The 18973-nt window shown below is 33.6% G+C and overlaps 4 protein-coding genes across 6 annotated transcripts; 2 read left to right on the top strand and 2 right to left on the bottom strand.

Annotated features, from left to right (window-relative positions):
* Nucleotides 1-144: 144 nt before the first annotated feature.
* LOC116342754 (high affinity copper uptake protein 1) lies at nt 145-6614 on the bottom strand. 3 transcript variants are annotated; one of them, XM_031770477.1, is made up of 6 exons: nt 6342-6614; nt 1545-1672; nt 1428-1480; nt 1117-1352; nt 918-947; nt 145-524 (listed from the first exon to the last, which is right to left on the bottom strand). In XM_031770477.1, the coding sequence occupies exons 2-6, from the start codon at nt 1654-1656 to the stop codon at nt 323-325; spliced, it is 633 nt and encodes a 210-aa protein (XP_031626337.1). In that variant the 5' UTR covers nt 1657-1672; nt 6342-6614; the 3' UTR covers nt 145-322. The 3 variants fall into 3 exon arrangements, with proteins under 3 accessions (XP_031626337.1, XP_031626338.1, XP_031626339.1); XM_031770478.1 differs by lacking the exon at nt 6342-6614 and adding an exon at nt 2090-2212; XM_031770479.1 differs by lacking the exon at nt 918-947 and having other exon boundaries at nt 6342-6521.
* A 1000-nt stretch (nt 6615-7614) lies between these two features.
* Nucleotides 7615-16223, bottom strand: LOC116343094. Its single transcript, XM_031770991.1, has 10 exons — nt 15997-16223; nt 15625-15912; nt 15323-15555; nt 15009-15244; nt 14790-14929; nt 14106-14711; nt 10433-10676; nt 10000-10216; nt 8234-9513; nt 7615-8155 (listed from the first exon to the last, which is right to left on the bottom strand). Exons 1-10 carry the CDS (start codon nt 16045-16047, stop codon nt 7701-7703), a joined length of 3750 nt encoding a protein of 1249 aa, XP_031626851.1. The 5' UTR covers nt 16048-16223; the 3' UTR covers nt 7615-7700.
* LOC116342761 lies at nt 12010-14046 on the top strand. The gene is made up of 4 exons (XM_031770494.1): nt 12010-12237; nt 12295-12471; nt 12541-13274; nt 13338-14046. The coding sequence occupies exons 1-4, from the start codon at nt 12161-12163 to the stop codon at nt 13916-13918; spliced, it is 1569 nt and encodes a 522-aa protein (XP_031626354.1). The 5' UTR covers nt 12010-12160; the 3' UTR covers nt 13919-14046.
* A 355-nt stretch (nt 16224-16578) lies between the features above and the next one.
* On the top strand, nt 16579-18809 carry LOC116342860 (zinc finger CCCH domain-containing protein 10-like). Its single transcript, XM_031770644.1, has 5 exons — nt 16579-17214; nt 17287-17366; nt 17454-18123; nt 18225-18456; nt 18529-18809. Exons 1-5 carry the CDS (start codon nt 16894-16896, stop codon nt 18636-18638), a joined length of 1413 nt encoding a protein of 470 aa, XP_031626504.1. The 5' UTR covers nt 16579-16893; the 3' UTR covers nt 18639-18809.
* The last annotated feature ends 164 nt before the right edge of the window (nt 18810-18973 follow it).

The raw sequence follows: 18973 nt of genomic DNA, 5'->3' as shown, positions 1-18973 counted from the left end.
AATAAGTTATTTTGATGAATGTTCAATTTAATGCTCAATAAAAAAACACACTTAGCAACATTTTTCATTCAAAATACTCACTTTGGCTTTTTTCGTTCCTATTTTTAAAAAAATCGCAAGCATTTAAATTTCAATCCATTTCAATCCTTTTTAAATTCCATTTATTAAGTGCCTAAGTTTTTTTTCCAAAATAAAATTTCGAAACAATATATTTAAAAAAATTATTTTTTACACCTATAAAAAGTACGGCGGACGTATGGTTCCGTAACGTTAGTTAAAAAATTTCTGTATTGTGTAAACGAAAGAAAAACTTTGATCGGTTTCAGTGACAATGCTCAGTAATATCAACAATAACACTCTTTTTCCATCCAAACAAGAAGTAACCGATTGCTGCACCAACAACAACACCAAGGCATAACCAAACGTTGTAGGTCATGAATATTAACATCAGCAAGAAGCTCAACGTCACTTGCAAAATGTGCAAAAATGTCTGGTAGATGTGCATGAAGGATGTCATACTTGGCCTAATTTGAAAGAAGAAGAAATAAGAAGGTTTTTAGAATAATGTTTTATACATAAAACAACATCAACAACAACATAAAATAGTCATATACTTGAGTACAATAAATTTAAAAGGGATAAAAAAAACAAAGCAATTCAATCTATACAAAACTTATAAATAATATACGAATTTGGCATACATTAAGAAAAAAAAATTCTTTAAATTTTTATAAAAACAAAAATCAAGAAACAAAACACAAATCAACTCATAACCAGTTACATTTCAACAAAAAAGGTTATCAAAATTGAAAAAGCAGAAATTGGTGTGCTTGGAATTTGGTGTGATTATGTATATTTGGTATTTGCTAAAAGTGCGATAGAGCGTGCAACATGCAACAAATTCATCAGTAACTTACGGCTGTCTGTGCATGACTTCACCGACAATGCTGCATTTGTGTGAGAAAATACACAGAATTAATTTAAATATGAACGGAGATTAAAGAGATTTTGATCGTTCTCGCGCTAGAGCATAAATTTCTCAGTCAAAGCATGAAAGTGTCCGAACACTTTTTTCTTCTTTAAATTCATTCAAAAAAGAAAACCGAATTCACTCACTTGACACCAGTTGTATCTTCGCTGTTTACACCGACGACGGCATTTTTATCCGGAAGAGTGACAGCACGGTATTGCAAGCTGTTGTACGTTTTCCAGAACAAATATTCACGATAGTATTTCAAGCCTTCGTATAGTGCGGCCATGGCGGCAATCAATATTACGGAAAGTATGAGACCCATCGTGCTGTCAATGGACCATTGTTTAAAAAGAATTTCTTCGGTGTAGCCGAAATGGAACTGTCATTTGGAGAAAAAAAAATAACCATTAACACAAAGTCATGATGTTGAATTTAAAAAAATTGGTTGAATTACAGTCATATCCATCATATGTCCCATATCGTGTCTGGCATTTCCACTATTATCGCCTGCAAATATTATTTGTTTGTCATTTTTCGAAGAGTTTTTTTTTTTTGAAAGAATTAATCGTACCATGCATAGTACTGTGGTCCATGTTACTGTGATCCATGTTACTGTGATCCATATTACTGTGATCCATTCCGTGATCCACGTGATTATGACCCATATGTGCACTGTGATCCATTTTGAGTAATTAAAACCTATGAAATGTGTGAAAATAAAAGAAGAATATATACTTTATCGATATATCGGCAACGATTTTCATTGTGGTGCAAAGGTGATGAGGGGCAAATTATACTCAATTTATGGTATTTGCAAAAAATAACACTGCCATTATTTTCGAAATTCTCTCTCTCTCTCTCTCTATTTATACATATCTTTACGAAGAACGAAATCGTTGAAGTTTGACCATTTTAATAATCAATTTAAATTGCTTTAAATTGTTTGAGACCAACTTTAAGGCATCGCACAATCAAATAAGAATCTCATATTTGATGTAGTGTAACAATATTTGATTCAAATAAATAAACAATGTTTTGTGATGAGTACACAACAGATGAACTCTTGTAAAATATAAAACATAGCTTAGAGACGGAAATAAATGACAATGAACTTACAGACGGCTATTTTCTCAAATTAAAGAGAAAAAAAAATTGAATTTAAACGCAACAAGACAGTACGAATACAATTATTGACTGACTGTTTTGTCCGATGAAATCAACATTACTTGGTCTGAAGATTTTTATTTTTAATCAATAGATAATGTTTTCTTATCTAATCAATAGTCGTCGTTCTCGATATTGTACTTTTCAATCGTTCCGTAACCAATCACTATATATCTTCACATTAAAATTCTGCAACCGTTTTTTCTCAAATAATTTAATGTAAAATAAACATTTACTGTAAAATGGAGAGTCCTTGGGCAAGGGAATAATTTTAAGTGATTGATATTGCATTTATGTGTGTATTGCGTCTTAGAAATAATATAAAAACTTATTATCCTCTTTATTTACAACACTATTTCACCATATTTCTTTGTTCCACATGTATATACATGTTAACAAGATTGGAACCTGTTGAGTACTTTCTACGTAGATATATTGAAACGAAGAAATAACTACGCATAGCATGATAAGACCATTATCAAAGTCGTGAACATTCAATGTTCATAAATTCCATCGCGTAAACTGAAGAATGCTCATTTTGATGTGAAAATATTCTGAATAAGAGTAAGTTTGAAATTGCTTCTGCGGTGGAATTTATATGGATATAAATCGAAGAATGATTGGAATCCGTTTTATTATATTCTCCATTTACGAGCACAAAATATACGTACGCACCGGAGATCTGGTGTATGAGCTTCGAAAAGATGTAGGTCATGGAAATGTACAGCGACAGAGCATTAATTAAAATTCAATAGCATTGTCTTGAAATTGGTTCAGTTATTATATTATAGTCTGTACTGAAGCTTTTCAATTTGTTATATCATTTCAATTGCCCTCAAGCTTGATTTTCAAAAGCATCGATCGAATATGATTTATTACAAAATGTTTAAATTTGATTCAGTTGCTAACGAAAAACAATTCCCAATAAAAATGTTCCTTTGTCTTTAATTATCACTATTGACGTAACAAACTCAAGTGCATGACAAAACATATTTTTAGAATATACAATAAACTTGCTAAATGACTTGAAAAATTTATGTTTTTCACTTTCGCTACCTTTTAAAAGTAAAATGGAACGACTTATCTCGAAATAAAATGGCGTGTGTTTGCAAAAAATTTAACGAAAAATCTCGAGAGCACTAAATCTTTGGAAACCGAAAATTATAAACTCAATTGATAAATCAAAAGTTACCCACTTACTATATCATTTTTTTTAAATATTGTTTGTGGACTGAACGTAAAACGTGAAACTCCGATAAATAATCTAATTAAATAATTTAAAACACCTTAAGTTGAGTTCACAATATGAAGAAATATTTTTTATTTATTATGAGTACAATGTTGATAAGATCATATAACACAAAATTTACCATCATCAGAATAATCGTAATCATTTAAATACCTAATACAAATCCTTTGGATAATTTTTCAATAATAATTTTTTCAAAGATATGATTATCAGAGAACTGAACCATACAATTTCTTCTTGTACGATGTAAGATGTGAGTCTGTCCATCAAAAACAGTTTTTCCTAAATGCGGAAATGAAAGTTCATTTCTTTAGAGGTTACTGTACTCTTCAGTGATAAGATACAAATTATATCGAACTTTGAGCAATATTTTTATCACATCTCTGACAATTAATTTTGTTCATTTGTTCATAAAAACGAGATAAAAACACACATAAAACTGTTGTGACAGGCTGCGATTACTTCCAATTTAATTGATAAGATTTTGATCAGTCAAAATTTATTACCCGAGATACAAAAAAAAAACCACAGGAAATTTGTGGATTAGAAGCAAATCTGGAGTGCATATCTATATTTTCAAGCGATAAGTTTTGATGTTTGTGGTTTTGGTTTGAAGAATTCGAGCACTATTTAAAATAAATTTAATTACGAAAACAGTTTGTGAAACGAATTTTCTCACCACATTAAAGACGGTAAAAATGCGGCGGTATACCGTAATAGCACACATAAGTGAAGGTGTATTTGTTTACCGCAATTTATCCGTAGTAAACAAAGAATAGTTTAATGATTTAATACCATACTGTATCCGATGTTAAAATTGCTCCAAATTACTTACTTTCACTTTGAAAATATTCAATTATCTCTGTGATTGTTATATTTTTTCTGCTTTGGTTATGAATGTCTTGCTTGAAAACGCCACATAAACAAAAATTTATTTTGTTAACATTTATAGTCACGATTTATTCTTGGATTGGAATCAAATAAAGCTTAAACGATGATTAGAAACCAGTCGGAGTCAGGCAAAAAAATCAAGCACGTCATCGAAATTCAATACGTTAATCATTCGTGACATTCAAGCTAAGTATTTAAACCATTTTTGGAACGAATACAACGGCATACAAATTATGTACCAAAGTGTTCCGCAAAATTAAATGTAGCCGAAATCTCTTTATGGCTTACATTTGGTACAGTTAAATGAAGCAAATGAAAAAAAAAAGAGATTTGAAAAAAAGTAGACAAAGAAAGAGAATGGCAAACTAAACGGGAAAAAAGGTCTTTCAAAACGTGAACGTTTTGTTGTTCATTTAATGTTGTACATTTATTTTATGTTTAGCGTCATGAATCTACCGTTCATTATTTTGTTGTAATAAAAAAACAACGTTGTACCGGCACTTCCATATTGGAATTTTTTGCTGGCTCATACACAAAAGTTGCTTTGGCAGAGATGTAAAAACTGTGTATAAGTCAATTTAACATTTTTTTAAGGCAATATTTTTTTCCACATCTTTTCAATACACTTTTTTCACATTAACAAGCACCAATCGATCGCATGCTTAGCCGATTGTGTAAGTGCACATACTTCATGAACCAAAGCATGTATTCGATCATAACTAGCTCCACTGCCACTGATCGATTCGTGCTATCGATGCGGATCTTATTTTGTAATGAATGTAGATACCAAAACGGTCAAAGCAGAGATACCGTACGGTTTTTTCAATATATATTTGTATTCATTTCAAATGGGTGGAGAGTGTTTTTTAAAGAAAAAAAACTGGTTGTAGTGGTCATGAAATGTGAATATCAGTTGAAATATTCTAATGCGTTCAATGATAAATCATCCATTGAACACGAAAACAACTACACATTTCAATGGTGTGCTCTCTCGATGAAATGACAAAATAGATACTTATCTACACTCTTGTTCTTTTATTTTAAAAATACTTATCTCTCATATATTTATATTTATATCACTAGAAGCTCACATATATCACATTGCATGAAGGGATAATGTTCTATTTGTATTTTATATCACCCAAACTCAACTGCAGTAGCCACTCAATTCGGAAATTCACATGCTGTAGTTACTTTTAATGTATATTCGCAATATCTCATTAATGTATACAATTATTTAGTATTTACTCTCTTCGCTAGCTGACGATGGATTGCATTGTGGGACAGTTAATAAAGAACATTCCTTTTAGATAAAGAAGAACTTCGCCGAAACGGGTCATTGAATTAAGAAATATTTTCTGCATGATGAAATGTATGGATTTCGCGTGAAAAATGTTCCAATATTATTGATACAGTGACGCATTAACGTTGCATTTTATTTGATCAACAAAAAAAAACAGATCATTTTTGAAACAATTCAATTTTAGCCGAAATTGGGTAAAACTTGAATCTGTACTTGCATATCGTGAAAAGGTATAAATAATGATAAAATTGACAAAAACTTGTAAGAAATTAAGTGTCTGTCAAAGTGGCTAAAAAGGTTAGCTAACTTGTATAATTTCGATAGTTAAAGTTTGTCTTAATGACGACTTCGATGTTGAAATAAACTAGAGACTAAACTTGTTCAGGTATTTTTTTATCTATAATCTTATAGTTCGCACAGTAATTAGTAAAAAATTTGAAAATTCAAACCAATGCAGTTGGTGTAAAATGCATGCATGTCTTACAATTGCTATGGCGAAACCTGATTGAAAGGCATGCCATTTCAAAATATGCTTACGCAATTGACATCTAAAGGTTTGAAATAAATCTGTGCATCGTATGACAGGCGGTTTCCATTATTTATGAAAATAAAAAAAATCTTTGCTATCATTTTGTCATTTTGCATCGCTGTTTTTGTCATGACTTCTTGTCATTTTCATCGTTTTTTATTTATTTTGATACTGCACAGTCTTTTCAATGCAGTTAATTAATGCACTAATACAAATAGCCAAGATTACTTACTGTTGCTAAACAGATTATCCACTTGAGTCTCGATGAAATCAATTCGTTTTTCGTGTCACACTTATTTTATTTATTTTTTTTTTATTTACAATCTTCTTGTGTCTTTTTTGTTTATTCGCGACGAATGATGAAAAATGTTCGTCGCTTCAATTGGAAATGTTTAAACAAAAATCTTCGAATTGATATGAAAAAAAAAATAATTAAAAAATAATGAAATCACTTTATAAGTCTCGTATGGATCTCATTAAGTTAAATTACAAAACAGATAAATTGGAAGAGTAAATTGTGAATAAAAAAATACGATGAACGAGCGTTACATTCACTTTGATTCCCATAACATATGTAACTAATACTGAAAGTAAGTCCAAAATGAAATAAATATAAAAAAAATTACTGTACGAATGTCATAGTGAATGTGAATGGTAGCCTATGAATATGTGTATGTGCGTATAAGTGCAAAAGTCGTTCATGGTTTCGTATAGGAATTAAAGCGAAATGTCAAAATACGATGAATGAAGTACACACCGTTGTTGTGACAGCTAAAAAAGCTGCGTTCCACCTCTCATTCTTGGGGCAACGTTCACTTGCTCAATTTCCATATGCTCCGACCACATGCTACCGGTAAATGCGCCGCGAAAAATTCAACACATTTTCGCGCATACACCGTACAATTGATTATAGTATGCACACAATCCGCTGAAAAATGAATCGTATGAATGTTATCAAGGAATAAAACACAAACGTGATTGATTTTTTTTTTCTTTTCACATATACCGATTCTACAAATAATTTATTAAATAAATAAAAAATAAATACAAATCTCACATTAAACTAAAAAGTCAAAAATCTAACAAAGATTTCAGTGATTGCAACATTTTTCCATGATCTCATTTCAATGTCATCGATACGAATTGGTTTGTTGTTGGTGCGCATTTTTTTGAGGGGGGGAAGGGGCTTTTCACTTAACATAAATTCCAATTTGTATACATAAATACTAAATGTTTTCGCATAGAGCTTTCTACCAAACATTTGGATCTCACAGAAGCGTTCATGATAATAACAATTCATTTTTTGAATTGCGCCGATGATGCCGACGCATCATACTACGGTATACAATTTTCGAATAAAAGTAAACAATAAAAATAAATGGGATGTACGTTTGTTTGATTGTGGCTAGGTGTAGGTGCTTTAAAGAAATAAAAAGAAAATGAGTTCATAACAAGAGATATTGAGACGACAATTGCCCCCAAAATTTGGTGTAAGTATTTGTGTGTGTGTGTGTGTGTGTGTGTGTGTGTGTGTGTGTGTAAGGTTGTGTATGTTAGATAGGTGAATAAGAGAGAAATAATTGTGGCTATTTTAAATCGTCTCTTGAAAAAATGGATGTTCAAGTGCGTCTTTTGCGCTGATACGATTATGCGGATTGATTGCCAGCAATTTCTCGAGTAAATCGTACACACTGTCCGGATAGATGTCGTCATTTGAAAAATCCGTATTGTAATCGCTGTCTTGACAAAGACAATTGTTCATTTTTTGTTCACAATTGTCACATTGTTGCTGAAGATTTGTACTGTTGTTATTTTCATTGAACGGAGTATTTTGGATTTTTTGGCGATTTCGCAAGCGAATGCACAATTTTCGCAAATGTAATGGTCGCTTCTTGTGACTGATGCACACATTGCGTCCCAATGCATGTGCCGTTTTTCTCACCACTTCATCACCAAACACGGTTATTATTTCGGCCAAGGCATTAAAATCATCGCGGCTCTTAAAAAATGGATAGCATCCGGATAAGATTGAAATCAAGATCACACCTGTGGTACGAGAAAAAAAACACAAATATTTATTAAAGAATGTTTCATCGAATTATTTTGGGAAAATGTGATTTTTACCTGCTGCCCAGCAATCAACAGCCGTTGTTTGATTCGGAAACTTTAAAAGTACTTCGGTTGGACGATAGCCAGGAGTGCCAGCCCGTGTTGCTTGAATCTCTTTCTTAACCAAACAAATGTTGCAAACCGTTGGACGGCCATAGCAAAAGCATTTGACATTACGTCCACTGTTTCGATTGTCGACATTATATTTATTGCGACCAGTTGTTGGTGTCGATGTATTGAAGCTACTGTGATCCGGAACATTCTTGGAATATGGTAGTTTTGGAGATATTTTCGGTATTGGTGACAATTTACTGATATAGCCACTGCGTTGACTTTCAATTTTTGAACCAATGCTGTATGATAAAACGGTGGATTTGATGTCAGCCGAAAGTGGTGATTGGAATTCAGTGGTTCCACGCTTGGGTTGTTTTTGATTTGAGATCTCGTTCATTTGTTTCAATGGTGTTTTAAATTGTGATGATGGAATGTATGGTCCGCGTGGTGGTTGTGGTTTTGATTGTTGTTGTGATGTATTTTCATGGCTTTGAGCAGTTAATTGATTAGGATGCGGTTGCTGTTGATGTTGTTGTTGATGATGATGATGATAATGTTCGGAAAGTGTACGTGATCGTTTTGCGGGATTCGTTAAATCACTGGTTGTACATTGATTTTCACTAATGTCGTATTCGGAGAGCTTTCGTTTGGTATTATATGATGATAAATTCATTATATTTACTGATACGGTCATTTCCACACAATTGTTGGCCGTGTCTTCTGTTTCCATTGGCTCTGCCGTTGCCGCTGTCGCCGCCGTCGATGCCACCGTTGTTGCCTTTTCAGTCGTTTCGCTAGACTCCGCCATGATGCAATCCATGTCTTGGCTTTGTTGTACTGTCGGAGTTGATTGTTCGCTTTTATTATCACATTCGGTGTTTTCTTCATTTGGTTTATTGTTCGATTTGTCACTTGGGGTTTCCTTACACATATTACTTTTTAATGATTTTGTACTTTCCATCGCATCTAACGATTGCGCCAATCCAAAATCGACGAGCAAAAATTTATGATTTTTGCGATCGTGTAAAAAATTGCTCGGCTTAACATCACGATGAATAACATCGAATTCATGAACACGACGCAAGGCGATCAATAGATTTTTCATGTACTCTTGCAATTCGAAAACATTCATTTTATCAAAATATTCGTGAAAGCGATCGTGCGGCATATACGGCATCACAAATGCTATAGCATCTTTATTACGCAGGCATAAATCAACACCGACTACATTGTCTCTTCCACTATTTAAGAAGAAGAAAAAAACAAACAAATAGAAAAAAAAACAATGAGTGAAAAAACATTTGAACAAATTTGAAAATGAGAATGAGAGTTAGCGTGGGGGAGAGGGAGAGAGAAAAAAATATTTTCATGGATATTGTGTTGATAAATAGCTAAAAGTTATTTATTAGGGACGAAAAGATTTGTCATTGCGTCATTTATATTCAAAAACAAAAACAACACACATCATAATAAGAACAATAACAACCATGTGTTCGTCGTGATTCTAACCTCGAACGCGTTGAAAAGCACGATGCTTGAATCAATGAATGCACTATAGTGGTCATACACACTCGTACAGCATGTGCGTACGCTCTATCTTTCGCTCATTCAATTTACACATACACGCACACACGTCTGACTAATATGTTGTTTATTTGAGATGATTTTTCCTCGATCGGAAAATCATATTTTATCGCATTTTTCTAAAAAAAAATTCAACAACTTACCCAATATCCTTTAAGCATCGTAATTCTTGGGCAATACGTTTTGGATGACTGGTTGGTATCAAGTATTTTAGCGCAAAAAGTCGCTTCTTGGGCAGGTGTTCTTGACCGCGGAGAGATGTTAGAAAAACCGTACTAAATGTTCCTTCACCAATTCGTCGATGAATTTTAAAAATATTGTCCACATCCGGAATTTGAGACTTTAAATCAGCCACCAGTTCTATGTGTTTGTAATAAAATAATGCATTAGTTGAAAAGAAGCACCATCAAAATTTCACATGTGCATTTAAAAAGCACATTGCGGCCACATGGTTAAAATTGATTTCATTTTTGGTTTTGTGCAATGGCTAATGTCCAATTTAAAATTTATTCAAAATTTGCATCGCACGAAAAACACATGGACAAATACCGAAAATAAATGCTATTGAGTACTTACTTTCATCTCTGGTTAGAGGTGGTTTTATGTCATCGTTTACCATAGTTCTGGATGGATCCATTTCGAATGCAGTCCGTGTTGCAACAACAGTCGTCTCATTCAAATTCAACGACTGATTAATTGCTTTAGCTAGTGATGCCGTTGCCGCTGCTGTTACCGCTGTTGCGGCCGTCACCACCACCGCCGCCGCATCATTTCCACATTGTTCATTGTTCGACCTAACCTCCATCTTCGCGTGTATGAAAATGTTTCACAACAATTATTCTCTCTGACGTCGTATATGTGATATATATTATTATTTTAATTTTGTTTTTTCTATAGACACAACTAGAAATTGACTCGGTTCGATTTTGCAATAAAACGAAGAGCGAAAAAAAGAACACTTTTTTTGTTCGGGAACAACTCGATATTAGCGTACAAATTTACGAAGAAAATAAATTTAGATACATGTATATCACAAACAATGGCAATGTTACAATTTTATTTTGAGTGAACGTTAATTTTATCTTTTTTTTATAAATTTGTTCACTTTGCGTTTTCGGAAATTCCACTTTCATTTACTTTTTCTAATTATAAATGTTGACGATTTCTTTTTGTTCCTTATTTGTTGCTATGTGTTTCCGATGAATTTATATTATATTATAGATATAATTTTGCTACAATTTTTTTTTTGTTAAATTGTAATGAACACAATCAATCCAAAACGACGGCAAATAATTTTTTTTTTGTCGTGGTATTTTTCCTCGATTTGTTTCTGTACAATTTCTTTTATGTTGGTTTTAAATCACTTGTTTGTTTTTTAAATTAAAAAAAAAACACTTAAGTTTAGTTTTGACCGGGATTTTTTGGTTTCGTTGACGAATAAAAATTAATTTTATTTTAATTTTTCTTTAATATCAAATCAAAACGTGATTGAAATTGTGAGAGTTGCATGTGCAGAGCAAAATGCAGGAAAAAAATGGATGTGTGAAAAATGTTTGGTTGCAAACACCTTGACTTTTTGTTGGAAAGTGATGTTCGATCGGGTGTTTATCGTTAAGCTGTTCGTCTATCGTGCAAAAAAAAAATAATAATAAGGAAAATACACACAATTGTATGTGCGACACGACGTGTGTACGTGTATTGTTTCACTATGAATTGAGTAAACTTACTGCACAATTTGCACACAAACAAAACGTCGCGTTCGTTCTTTCGTTCGCTGTGCTTATTATGTGCATGTGATTGTGTCAGCCAAATGAAAAATGATTGAAACTCCGAACGGAACAAGTATGAACGAAGAAAAGACAGCGCTAACCGCATGCATGTATGTGAATTAGACTATACGCTAGTACGATGAACGGTCTCGTTGTTTTGTATATTGTTGCGTCATTTTTCCGTCGCTTCGCGTTTTTAATGTAAACAAGTTCCTCAACACAATCCGAACCGAACGATGCACGAGCACTGACACATGATTGACGTTTGCTTTTGATCAGCGCGTTGTTTCTTCTCGCACTCTGAGCACCATCTGCGTGTCATTTTTTCTACTATAAACTAAGCACACACACACACACACATCATAGTCATTTGACATTTCTCATCGTGTTTAATGTTTGCTATATCATCTATCGGTTTATTGTGAAATTCTCGTTGAATCGTAGTGAGCATAAAATCTAATTTGATTTCTGTTTTTTCATGAAAATTGCGAAACGTGTCTTATGCTTTTAATGCGGAATATATTGGATAGTAAAGATGTTTAACGGATTGTCATTCTTGGATAAAGATGAAAATGAATTTGATAATTTTCTCCGTGGACCCACCTCAAATGAGTAATACACAATAAAAAAAATGTCGATCTTATTTTCATCATTTTCTTTTTCTTCTAGAAAATCAAATTTGGCCGACATATTTGAAGCTGATGAATCAGAGCGTGCCAATGAAGTGAATCCAACATTGAAATATGTGCCACTTAAATCAACACAACCGCAAACACAGAAAATGGACCACACGAACAAACCAACGTGGAATGTCATTATTGCAAAAATTGTTACCGCATTCAAATTGTATGTACTGCAATACTGTTTCAATCATTCTTGTTCATTCAACTTATTTGGAGTTCTTTTGTATTTCAGGATAAGCGACATCAATACATCAATCGGTCATCTTGGTTTGGCATTGTTGCAAAACCCATTCGAGAATACATCAAAGTTGATTCTTTACAAAACGAAAGAGCAAATTTTGTCCACATTTTTGCTGAAAAGATCGACGAAGGTGTATTGGAAGCCACCATATTTACAATATCATGATGATATGAATGGATTTTGGAGCTTATTATTCACACATGATGCTGATTGCACTGATTTCTTCGCAAAATTAGAAGAAGTTTGTGACATTGACCGAGCCAACGCAATAAAATTCGAGGCAAGCGATCGAATCAATATGGTTGAATTGGAAAAGATTGAAGAGGTTAGTTCAAAATCAAACGCAGAAAAACCCGACGAAGTTGATTCGACCAACAGTCCAATTCTCAAAACTAAGGACGATGTGGTGCACCGTGTCGCAAGAATTGGTCATCAACTTCCGAAAATCAAACCAGTTACAGCCGATGATGATAGTGATTCGACTCAACCTTCGGATACAGAAAAAGTGCCAAACATCAAGCCGGCTTATAACATTGCAGAACGAACAGGTCAACTGCCACCAAAACCGGCCAATATCTCAGTTGCCTTGCAACCATCATTTTGGCCATCATCTACATTCGATTTGAATTCATTTGCCACCGAAAATCGCATCCAAAATACAGAAGTACGAATGAATTTATCAAAGTTGGACTCGAAAATGGACCGCATGTTGGACAATATTGAACGTAAGCTATAGCTTTTTTTACAAAAGGCACAAGTTTGGTTTAATGATTTTTTCAAAATTCTAGGTCTTCGACTCAAAGCAACACATGCAACGAATGCCAGTGATAAAGATGAAGAAATCATCAGGTTGGAAGAAAAAGTGCTGGAACTAAAAAAGGAAAATCGTGCATTGAAAATGCAATTGACTGAAGGCGAAAAGGTGATAGTTCGTGAAAATGATAATGACAAAGAATGGATGGAATTGCAAAGAAAAATCACTGACCAAGAGCATCATATTGTGGAGTTGAAAAACAAGTGGGAAGAAACCGAACAAAGTCTAAAGATGGGAATGGAATCAATCGAAAAGGATAAAGCCGACATCATTGCAAATCATGCAAAAGAAATGAATGTTTTACGCGAAGAACTTGAAAAGAAAAACGCTGAAATGGACACATTACGTGAACAATTAAAGGAACAACATGATCAAAGCAATAAATCATCGGGAAATGCAGGCAAAGGTGATATGATTCGCGACATTATGAATCAATTTTATGTGAAATTATACCAAAGTATTGAAGGGAAAGAGACAATGGGCTCCGCTGATATACTCAAATTAACGGCTGAAATCATACGAAAAGAAACAAAGGCTGCATTAAACTCGAATTGATTTTGTTGAGCATTTTTTTATCGTTGTAATTCGGGCTGTTTATTCCAATTTTTCGATTTTATGAATTTTCAAATGTTAATAAGTTAAGGTTATCATTAAATAATCGATTGCGATTAAATTAGCACGAACATCGAACGTTAGAATTATTATTATCTCGTTACAATAATAAAAAAATCTATATCTAAAAAATTGTTAGCTTTGACTTGTCTGTTCGCAATTTTTGCTCTTTCTGTAGACAACTCTCCGATTTTTTCATGCGGTCTAATTCCGTCTTTCGAATATCGAGTTGCATATTTAATTGCTGTGAAATGTGTGTGCTGTCCTTTTGACGACGCAGCGACTCCTGTAATTTTTGTATCTCTTTTTCCATTTTACGAATGTCTTCTCCAATCTTTAAGCTCTCAACATTTAATTTTCTATTCGTTTGCGTCTTAATATCCAATTTTGAGTGTTTCATTTGACCACCGGAATTATTTTGATTGCCCGACGTACTTGGCATGCTATTCAATATATTTTGATTTAGAAAACTGAAAATATCCTGATTTTGCTTTTCTCGTTCATATGCTTTGGCATTGATTATCTCCTGTCGTTCTTGTTGACGCTTTAATTTTCGTTCCACACTGAATAGGTTTTTGTCACCGTTTGCTTGTTCACGCAATGCCATACAATGATCCAAACTTCGACCTGGGGGCAAAACTTGAGCGCTAATCGGCACCACGATGCCTTCACCATTTTGACCCAATCCAGTACCAATGACGTAGCCCATTTTTTGCATTATTCGAGATCCAAATCCCTTGAGATACAACATAGTGAATAATGATTAGTATTTGTGATAAATAGAATTGAAAATGAAGAAAACATCGAAATTTACTTTTGTGTATGCCTCCCAAGCGCCCAGTCGTTCGGATGGTGCTGGTGTTAATAGACTTTTTGCAATTAGATTTGCTTTTACAATTTGTTCAACATCATCTTCTTCCGATACTTCGGAGTCGGAGGCAACAAATGGCGTTTCTGTGAAATGCAAGAAATAACATATCATAAAAAATAAATCATTTATCACAGTTATTCCAAGAATTGTTTTGTAACTAACCTTCTTCAATTGGTAAAATATCATGAAAATCACATTTAGCCACATCTTTTTTCGAATTTTCGAATTTTATTTGGCAGGTTTTTTCATTGAAATCACTTGATATAACTCGACCTTTATACCAAATATTATCGATTTGTTTTGCTAATACTGGATGCTTCATTTGATTGAGCAGCGAAAAATTTGGCTTGTTATATTCCCGTAGGTCAACATAACGTACAGCTTCACCATGTGAAAACCTAAATAGTATATATAAAAAAGAATCTCGTTGAAAAATTGGTTCTTCATATACAGATATTGTGTTTTGATATGCTCACCGACACTTATTGAATTCGAATCGACAATTTCCATCCAAGTAAAATGGACACGGCACCATATTTCGATGGATTGGATTTGTGAATAGAACCATGACGTTTATGTCATCCATTGTATTGATTTGATTGATATCGGTTTCGAGGCCGCAAATCAATGCATTGTGATAACTTTTTGCTCCCCACGCAAATGTATATGGTGCTGAACACTTACGCCCAATTATTGTATCGACATCACTCTATAAAATTCAAATCAATTCACTTTTAAGTTAATAATTCATAAAATAACATGGTTTTTTTTTAATTACTTTGAATTTATCCACTTCGTTTGGTGTTTTATTTATGTTATTTTCTGTTGTCTTTCCTGTGCTAGTTCCACCACATTCATTTAGTTCGGCTAAAAAGATGGCCATCTCTTGTGCATACGGATCTTCTTCTTCATTTAACTCTTCAGTGAATTTGGACATTCCCTGCATTTCGTTTAATGTTTCACGTGTCAAGTCGAGTATTTCTTGTAAATCACACTTTAAATTCTCCATTGATGCCTTTTCCGTATCATTTGAACAGGCTTTTATTGCTTCACTGACCTGCGACAACTGGCAACAACGAAAAATACACAATTCAATATTTTGTTAACCAAATCATTGGCAATTTTTTTGTCATTTTTTTTTGTTACTTACTTGTAATTCATATTGCTGAATAGAGCTTTGCAGCTCTTCAATCGATGCCATTTTATGCTCAACTATTCCATTCGTATTCCGTGTGTGATGTTGAGTGATTTTGTGATAACTTTCAATTCAATATTTATTGCTCTTTTTTTTCTCATTCACAGCACTGCCGCCATACGCGTAACATTTTTTTTTTCACTTTTGAGAAGTAAACAAATTCACAGCAATAAATGCCATTGACAAACCAATCAATGCGTCTGCTCATAAAGCGGACACCCAACGCCATCTAGGTTTCAATTGTGGATTCGATCACAGACACTTTGAACGATATTTTTTTATTTAACTTTTCACTCTTATTTCATGATATAAAATCATTTTTATTTAAATTTCCTCGAAATTTTTTTTGGTTTTAATAAAAAAAATCATTTTTTTCAAAAAGTCATTCGTGCTAGTGAATCGTTCAAATCAAAACAACCTACACAACTGTCGACATATGACTTTGACATTTTCGATTTTATTCCATACATTTCGTCGTCTTATGCTTCCTTTTGACAGAAAACATCAATGAATTCACGCAATAAACTAGTGTGCATATATTAATACGATTTCTTCTCTATCATTTTTCAAAACAAACTAAAACAAAGTGACTTTTTTCCACCATTTTTTTCCTATTGTCTTTAATCGGTGAAACATCGCACAGTCATCGATAATGTTAGTGACAAAACATTTCGTTTAAGCAATATTATTTTGTACGGAAAATTTTGTTATTTGTTTTGTTGTTCGGAACGAAAAGCGAATTTATTTTGGTCTTAAAAAAAGTTTGAAAAAAATATTTCAATTTTAAATTGTTGAACGCGCGAATTTGTTTGTTCTCGCTATTAATAAACAAATTTGTTGGTGCAAATAAAAATGAGTGTCGAATGTGGTATGGAATTATCACGAAAGATAAACATTGATTACACAACAAATCAAAAGGATGAGGAACGACATTTGATCGGGGAAAAATTGGGCAATTCATTATTTGTGGAAAATTCGAAGGTTAAACGTGAAAAATCACCCAGTTCATCTCAAAATAATGCTGATGAAATGACAGCAGATAATTCGCGATTGAATGCAGAGAAGAAAAACGATAACAATCATACAGCACAATCGGATGGTAATGGAAAACGCTCGAAAACACCCCTCTGCTACGATTTTAAAAAGGGCATGTGTCGCCGTCGTTTCTGCCGGGTAAAATATTGCACAAACAATTTTAAGCATATGTTTTAAGTCACTTCTGATTGTCGATTTTTGATTTTACAGTATCCGCATGCAATGACCAGTGATCAAGTGGTTTTCTGTCACGATTTTCAAAACAATGGATGCTTTCGATCCAATTGCAGGTTTGTACAGTGCGAATTGAATTAAGACTGATGTTTGGATGAATATTTTTTTTTCAATCGATTCTTTTAAATATTTTATTATTAAAGATTTATTCATCGAACAATAGAGGATGAAGAGCATTATAGAGCCTATGGGGTGTTCCCAACAGAAAGACCTACGATTGTCCCGAATATGAATCAGTCCGATCATCATATAGCACCACCTTCGCTGCCGCCACCCCATTTGAATTATGGCTATGCAAATCGTGAAAATATGATGACAAATCCCCCACCACAATCAAATCAACAACCATCATTTACGCAGAATTCGTCAATGCCTTTGGTATCACGACGACGTTCATTTGGTATGACTGACAACAACAATCATGAAACGATTATACCATCAAAACGGTCACATATGGAAGATTTACGTTCAACGACGGTGCCTACATACAATACACAGAATAATGATGCGGCCCATCAGTGTCGATTTGTTGAGCAAAATGTTGGCCAAGCTGTGAATGCACAATCAACGACCGTACCAACGTCGGTCGTCATTACCGAAGACGTTATCAATATTTATCGGTTATACGAAGAGCACAATTTACTGCGAAGACGTGTTGAAATTAACGAAGAAAGATTACAAGAGTTACGTGCCACAAACACGTATTTACTACAACAAAATGAGCAACTAAGACGACAAACACAATGTAGCTGTACAAATACAATTGTGAATCCGGTCACATTAACGACAGCATCACAACAATCAGCAACACCGGTAAGTTGGTATTTCATGATATGACCTTATTACATGTGCGTGGAAGTCTTTTAAATCCGATGTGATTGTAATTGAAATTTTTGTTATTTGTAAATAAACAGGTTTTGAATGCGGTTTCAATAGCGCCCGTTCAAATGCAAGCAACGCCAATTGTCAGTATAGCAAGTATAGCGCAGCCACAAACTCAAATCATAGCAAGTAGTGCACCCATAGCAATAGCGGCGACAACAAGTCAAGGTCAACAGCTTGCATTGGCCAGCGGTACACAAGTTGTACAACAAGCAAGTACTGGACAAATCATCGGTACACCGGCACAAATTACACTGGCTACGGGTAAGTTCTTAGCAAATGACTTCGAATTGGAGCTGTTGTTGATGATGATATAATTTTCTCTTTAATTTGCAGCACCATCCATGGGAATCACAATGAATACATCACAACCGATAGCTATGTCCAATGCAACACAGCCCATTATTTCCTATCCAGTTATGACACATAGTATTTTGCCACATTAAATCATAAAGCACTTAATGTGTGTTACTAATACACAATGAATATAAAAGAAAATGCTCGTGTCAGCAATTGCTTCCTTCACGCGTTAAATGCGAACTGAAAAAATTTGCAAATAATTCGGCTATTGTATTTAGTTTTTTAGATTGTTCAAAATTTTCTTTAGAAAATAAGGCAGTTTTTTAAGTTATTTACTTAGTTTTAACTAAGAATTTTCATGTTCTTCAATTGTCAGTTCAAATTAAATTTATTCTTATTTAAAAAAAAAAAAAATATGACAAGCGTTTTTATTTAGGCGCACACTACCCAGGGGGTCAAAGTACCCGATTGGGCTCAAACT

The sequence above is a fragment of the Contarinia nasturtii genome, unplaced genomic scaffold, assembly GCF_009176525.2.
Source record: "Contarinia nasturtii isolate CC-2019 unplaced genomic scaffold, AAFC_CNas_1.1 Cnas_scaffold_928, whole genome shotgun sequence".
Taxonomy (NCBI): domain Eukaryota; kingdom Metazoa; phylum Arthropoda; class Insecta; order Diptera; family Cecidomyiidae; genus Contarinia; species Contarinia nasturtii.
The sequence above is the reverse complement of the archived record's forward strand: the minus strand, read 5'-3'. Positions and strand labels throughout refer to the sequence as shown.

Coding starts and splice junctions, on each gene's coding strand:
- LOC116343094 (XM_031770991.1), bottom strand. CDS start 16,047: ATGGCATCGATTGAAGAGCTGCAAAGCTCTATTCAGCAATATGAATTA. Junction 15,556..15,624: donor ACGAAGTGGATAAATTCAAA/GTAATTAAAAAA, acceptor TGAATTTTATAG/AGTGATGTCGATACAATAAT. Junction 9,514..9,999: donor CGATGCTTAAAGGATATTGG/GTAAGTTGTTGA, acceptor CTTCTTAAATAG/TGGAAGAGACAATGTAGTCG.
- LOC116342860 (XM_031770644.1), top strand. CDS start 16,894: ATGAGTGTCGAATGTGGTATGGAATTATCACGAAAGATAAACATTGAT. Junction 17,367..17,453: donor TGCTTTCGATCCAATTGCAG/GTTTGTACAGTG, acceptor TTATTATTAAAG/ATTTATTCATCGAACAATAG. Junction 18,124..18,224: donor CACAACAATCAGCAACACCG/GTAAGTTGGTAT, acceptor GTAAATAAACAG/GTTTTGAATGCGGTTTCAAT.
- LOC116342761 (XM_031770494.1), top strand. CDS start 12,161: ATGTTTAACGGATTGTCATTCTTGGATAAAGATGAAAATGAATTTGAT. Junction 12,238..12,294: donor CGTGGACCCACCTCAAATGA/GTAATACACAAT, acceptor TTTTTCTTCTAG/AAAATCAAATTTGGCCGACA. Junction 12,472..12,540: donor ATTGTTACCGCATTCAAATT/GTATGTACTGCA, acceptor TTTGTATTTCAG/GATAAGCGACATCAATACAT.
- LOC116342754 (XM_031770477.1), bottom strand. CDS start 1,656: ATGGATCACAGTGCACATATGGGTCATAATCACGTGGATCACGGAATG. Junction 1,481..1,544: donor GGACCACAGTACTATGCATG/GTACGATTAATT, acceptor TAATATTTGCAG/GCGATAATAGTGGAAATGCC. Junction 948..1,116: donor GAAGATACAACTGGTGTCAA/GTGAGTGAATTC, acceptor ACACAAATGCAG/CATTGTCGGTGAAGTCATGC.